The sequence below is a fragment of the Apaloderma vittatum genome, unplaced genomic scaffold (assembly GCF_000703405.1).
Source record: "Apaloderma vittatum isolate BGI_N311 unplaced genomic scaffold, ASM70340v1 scaffold25625, whole genome shotgun sequence".
NCBI lineage: Eukaryota > Metazoa > Chordata > Aves > Trogoniformes > Trogonidae > Apaloderma > Apaloderma vittatum.
In genome coordinates, this window is record NW_009718023.1 from 727 (window position 1) to 6,585 (window position 5,859).

The 5,859-nt window shown below is 51.0% G+C and overlaps 2 protein-coding genes across 2 annotated transcripts in view; both read left to right on the top strand.

Annotated features, from left to right (window-relative positions):
* LOC104274483 (proto-oncogene Mas-like) overlaps positions 1-1,004 on the top strand; it is a gene marked incomplete at its 5' end in the record, with an annotated part of 1,727 nt that extends 723 nt beyond the window's left edge. The window contains one exon of the mRNA XM_009870128.1: positions 945-1,004. Within this exon, the coding sequence (XP_009868430.1) occupies positions 945-1,004 (60 nt within the window). The remainder of the gene's footprint in view (positions 1-944) is intronic.
* Positions 1,005-2,196: 1,192 nt separating this feature from the next.
* LOC104274484 (mas-related G-protein coupled receptor member B4-like) lies at positions 2,197-3,180 on the top strand. Its single transcript, XM_009870129.1, is given in 1 exon segment — positions 2,197-3,180. A coding segment is annotated over 1 exon segment (984 nt).
* The last annotated feature ends 2,679 nt before the right edge of the window (positions 3,181-5,859 follow it).

Consider the following 5,859-nt stretch of genomic DNA (forward strand, 5'->3'; position numbering starts at 1 on the left):
ACCTTGCGACTGCAGACTGGAGCCTGGGGAGGGGCAGGCCTGCCGGCACCCATGGGAGCAGAGCCCTCGCCCGGCGGGGTGAGCAGGACCAGGACACGGCCACAGTCCACGAGATTTCCAGGGGTGGGGCTGGTTCCCGATCTCAGTCTTATTTTTAACTTATTTGAATAAAAATACCTCTCACGTGACTTACTGGTGATTGCAGTTTCTTCCCTTGCTGCCTCCATGGGGTGCACTCGCTTGTTCTCCAACACAGAGTTGTCAGGATCCTCCCCCCGTTAGTTTCTAACGCAGAAATGATGCGGTCCAGAAAGTCCTGCCTCATCTTTTCCCCCGACTTAACACAACCACCCTCCCATCTGTACCTTGCGTGCTGTGGAGACATCCCAACTCTTCCTAAAGATCCTAAAGCACCGTCCAGTCACCACCTCGATCCTCAAAAGGCTGGAGGAGATGATGGTGAGGGTCAGAAATGATGTTTTCATCTCACTCTGGCTTGCTGTCCTCCTGTGCCACAGCCTGATGGAGAAAATCCATCTCAGCCTGGCTGGTGGAGCTCTGGCAGGTAAACCTCCACCCTGCCAGGCTGGCCAGAGGATGGACGGACGGACAGACAGACAGGTAGGGGCTGATGGCTGTCGGGAAGTGCAATTCTGTGCACAGAGAGGAGAAGCTCAGGGAGAAAATTGAGCAAACTTGGGGCAGACCCAAGAAAAGAGGCAGAAATAGAGGCTGAGGAGGCTGAGCTCTGCCTGCCAGATGGTTTTATGAGCTTCCCCTGCTACCAGAGCCATAATATTTACATAACCCCTAACTTTTACATGGCTAAAGCCAAGTGAGCAGCATCGATTTACCTCTCCTTGGGAAAAAAGAAAGAAATAAACGTTTTCCTGAAATCCTAAGTCACCTCTTTGCCCTCTGCCTGCGCTCCTGTTTGTGCACAGGTCCGATTTCTCAGCTCCCTGATGCTCGTAGCAGCGCGCTCTCGGAAACGGCGTGTTTGAAGGTCAAGCGTCGTGGTGAGGTTGTGGTAAGCGAGCGGCAAATCTAGAGCCGAGTCAGAAATGAAAGTTTTGCAGCGACGCCGAGCTCGTAGCGCAGGGTCCAAATGACACATCCCTGGAACGAAAGAAGGAGAGTTCAGCCAGTTCAAAGATAAGAATATTTTGGGATCGGGTTTGCTTTAAAATGAAATGAAAGAGGAAGCTGACAGGGAGACAATCTGCCTTTCCGGTAGGTCTGGTTTCTGAGACTCTTTTTTGTTAGTCATTTCCTGTACAAGCCAAGAGGAGATGAGAACCCTGATGCTGTCGAACGGGATGCAAGAGTTCCTGCGTGCAAGATCTCTTGAGAATGTGACCTGCTTGGCTAACACCGAGAAAAACGGTTTGTGAAAGACCTGAAAAAGGTCCCATGTGGGATGCTGCCCGGGCTCACCGACAGCAGTTTTCCAGGTGATAATTTTGGGAAACTTCACGAAGATCTCATCACAAGGGAGTGTGAGGTGATGTGAGTCTGCAGTGTGTCTGCTCCAGTGAATTTCTCCCGGCTGTGAGAGGAAAGAAGGTCAGATTCTGGGTCAGATTCAAGTGTTTCTTGGTGTTTGTTGGGATTTGTTTGCTTGTTTGTTTGTTTGTTTTTTTCTCCCAGCCTAATCAGTGCCTCCTCTCAGCAGTTTTCTACCTGTTGGCTGATTTGCACCAAATCAGCCTGGGGAGTAGCGCTCTCTAGGATATTAAGACCTATAAATATTGTGGAAAAAAGGCTGTAGGGGAATACTGAAATGAGTCTCCCACTGAAGGAACCCAGCAGCTTAGTAACATCAAGTACAATACCGGACACCTGAGAGTCCCTACCAGATCCACCCCCAAACCCACTTGCTCTTTGACATCTCCAAGGACAAGATTTTTGGCTTGATATTTCCCCCCTCCAGATCTGTCCTGTCCGAAGCCAGGAAGGAGGCATCTCCTTGGCTTTTGCTCCACCTTTTCACACGCTCTTGTGCCAGAGGTGTCGTACCCATCTCCCCACAGCCTGTCTCCCTCGTTCCTCTCCGTGCTCCTCCACGTTGAAGCTGGGACAAGGCTGCAAAGATCTGAAAAGCCTGGTTTGGGGGTCGGCAGGGTTGCTAACACGTCTCTGTTTGGTTTCTTCCCTCCAGCTGCATGAGGGAGAAGGAGAAGGAGCAGACGTTTCATGATGATCCCGTCGTTCCCTGCCACGGAAAGTGCCAGCCCTGCTTTCTGGAGCTGGCCCGAGGGGTCGGTGTATAACAGGAGCTGGCATCCAAAGCTGGTGAAGCACGAGGACAATCTCTACGACTGGAACGACTGCGAAGGTGGTTGCTGGAGGCAAGTCCCCATCACGCTGCTCATCTGCCTCTGCGGGCTGGTGGGGAACGGGGCCGTCCTCTGGCTCCTCAACGCCCGTGCCCACAGGAACCCCATCACCATCTACGTCCTAAGCCTGGCTGCCGCCGACTTCACCTTCCTCCTCTCCATCGCCGTCGCCCTTGTGATATTTTACGGCCCGGAGAACCTGTGTCACAGGCTGGGCTCATGACACGTGACGACCGTGTTGAACATCATCATCCTCTTCGCTTTCACCGCCAGCGTCTACCTCCTGGCAGCCCTCAGCGCCGCGGCGTCTCTCTCCGTTCTCCTGCCATCCCGCTGTCCCTGCCGCCGCTCCCCGAGTTCCCCGGTGCTCGTGTGTGCCCTTCTCTGGGCCCTCTCCTTCCTCCTCATCCTGACCCTCTACTTCATCCCCGCGGCACTCACCGTCTTCCTCCTGAGCTACGTCTTGTCGGTGCTCACCCTCTTTTTTTCCGGTCTAGCCCTGCTCGCCAGGGTCTTGTGCTGCTTGTGGCAACACCCCCCGAGGCAGCTCTGCGTGGTCGTCCTGCTACCTATCATCTTCTTCCCTTTCCTCACGGTTCATTTTGGTTACTGGCTCTTGCTAAGACTGTTTGATTTTTCCATTTTTGTCTTTGACAACTCCCTGCCGCTCGCCTGCGCGAACAGCGGCATCAACCCTCTGATTTATTTCTTGGCTGGGAGCTGCGCGAAGAAGTTCACGCTCTCCCTCAGGGTTGCTTTCCAGAGGGCTTTTGAAGATGTAACAGAGCCTCAAAACAGAGGTGAAACTCCCAGAGAAAACACAGTGGAAACAGCTGTTTAAACCTCTGCAGCCCTTCCCTGAGAGAAGATGCTCCGGGGATGTGAACCGAGGAAGGCGGTTTCAGCACAGCCACGGAATTAGCAGAGTGGACACTGGGCAGCGTGATGAAATCCTCCTCAAAACCTTTTTGCTTCGAAACCTTCCCTTTGAATCTGTCCTGCCCAACAGGTCTGAGATCACCCTGTCTCAGAAATGAGCTTGCAATTGATTGTGAATTCTTTAAATGTTTTTTTTTAAAAATTATTATTTTAATTTAAAAGCAAATGGAAACAGAGCCATGGAAGCGCTGAGCTCTTGATTTTACTTTTATGTGCCTGCTTAAAAGTAGTGCACAGGTGGATGAGAAAGCTTGGCACAACAGGACAAAATTCCTGGGCAAAACCAGCGGGTGCCGACACGTGGAGGCTTCGCTCTTGGCTTTGCTGCCCGGCAAGCAGCCGTGTGTTTGGGATCACTCCTGGAAAGCTTTTCCCCAAAACGCGTTGCCTCTGCTGCAAACTCAGTTGTGTCCCCACACCACGTGGGCTGTCAGGACATGAGGGTTTGTGACTGGAACTGCCTCTCGCGGTTCCTCCTGCTTTCCCGCGGGCTGTCGGGGTGGTTAGCTCAAGAAAACGTCGTTTCGCAACCCCGACCTGAGGTCTGTGTCCATTTCTGTTCCTCATCTAAGAAAAAACAAGGGGAGTAGGATTAAAACAAAACCACCTAAAAACCACAGCCCTGCCCGCAAGACTGAATTTTTCCATGTGAAAGAGGATACAGGGAGAGGGAAGGAAAACAACGGACTTTTAATGAAAAGAGCCTGTGGAGGTTGGTGGGGAGGGATGGAGGAAGAGCAGGCGTCACCAAGAGCTGCTGCTGAGCAGAAGTTTCTCTGCCCTTTGGCTTGTCCCTCAGGCCAGAGCTAAGTGTCACCAGACAGGTTGGAATGAGAAGGGGTCTCTCGGTGCAGGACAGCTACAGAGCCATGATAACCAAACCAGTAAAACTCTCTGGTGAAGCCAAGAAACTCAGGTGGGTGGTGGCCTGTGTCATCCTGCAGACAAGGGAGGTCTTGGGAAGCAGGAAAAGCACACGGGAGGATCGTTGTCCCTCTGCACCTCCTTTGGGAGACACTCCTTGGATGATGGGAGCCCATTCCTGGGCTGTAACTCAGAAAGTTTGGACTTTCTGAATGTCAGGAAAATGGGAGAAACAGAGAAAAAAATGCTTTAAGCTATGGAAGACTCCTGTTCTATTAATCAGCTATTAATATATGCTCCTTAGATATTTAATCTCATGATGTACCTTCAAAGCATGACCCTTGGGCTATTCTTTAGTTTCTCTTTGTAAAAGCAGTAGCATGTTACAGTGTCACCGTGTCCCCTCTCAGGCCTTGTGCCTCCTCTCCACTTTTCCCAGCAGTCTCCCAGTCGATGGGATGCTTTGAGGTCCCTTCCTTCTGGTCTTTCCTCTGCCCTTCCAACCTCTGTCTCAGCCCTCCATCACCTCACAAGGAGATGCTCTCCTGGTGTTCTCAGATGAATCTTTCGGCACGTGTGGGCAGCTCCACTGCTGTGATTTGGCTCAGCTGGAGGCTTCTTCAAGCGAGACACATCTCTGCTAACTGCAAACATCCCAGAGTGGTGTCATCTGCTGCTCAGCTCCCTGCCTGAATGAACGAGGAGGTCTTGGCACTGTCGTCAGATGGCTCATCCCAACTATGACAGGTCCCAGGTATGTAGAAAAAGATCAGTACAACCAGGATTTTGGAGCGTATGGTTAGACAGCAGGGCAGAGGAGCTGCTCAGCAACTCCCGAGGCTGGACAGGTTAAGGATGAAGGCAGTGAAGGGCTTGCTCTTGATCTTGAAGCTGGGGAACCAATGCTCCTAATTTCCATAAAACTAAGTGGCCCATACCTCTGTCGATGTCCTGGAGGGACTGAGAGGAACAGGGCTGGAACAGATTCCCTTTTCCCTTGCAGGGACACTTACTGTGCTGTCGGGTCCCTGAGAGACCCCAGCAAGGAGGTGACAACCTCTGGGATACGCTGTCTTATCAGCCGGATGTAGCCTGTTGCAACAAGCCGTGTTCTCCTGGAGCACAGCTGGAAAGCAGCACCTTGAGCGAACTCCTTCGCCTGGACATGAGTGCTGGGAACTTGTTGCTTGTAAATCCCCCGGCACTCTTGAACCCATATTTTTCTCAGAATGGTTTGAAGAATTTCTTTACTAAAAGGGTTGTCAGCCATTGGAACAGGCTGCCCAGGGAGGGGGTTGAGTCACCGTCCCTGGAAGTGTTTAAGAGACAGGTGGATGTTGTGCTGGGGGACATGGGTCAGTGGTGTTGATAGGGCTGGGACAAAGGATTGACTTGGTCTTGAAGGTCTCTTCCAGACGAAACTGTTCTATGATTCTATGATTCTGTGATTCTGTGATTCTAAGATTCTATGATCCTGAGATTCTATGATTCTGTGATTCTAAGATTCTATGATTCTATGATTCTGGGATTCTATGATCCTGGGATTCTATGATCCTGTGGTTCTATGATTATGTGATTCTATGATTCTATGATTCCATGATTCTATGATTCTGGGATTCTATTATTCTGGGATTCTATGATCCTGTGATTCTATGATCCTGAGATTCTAAGATCCTGAGATTCTATGATTCTGTGATTCTATGATTCTGTGATTCTA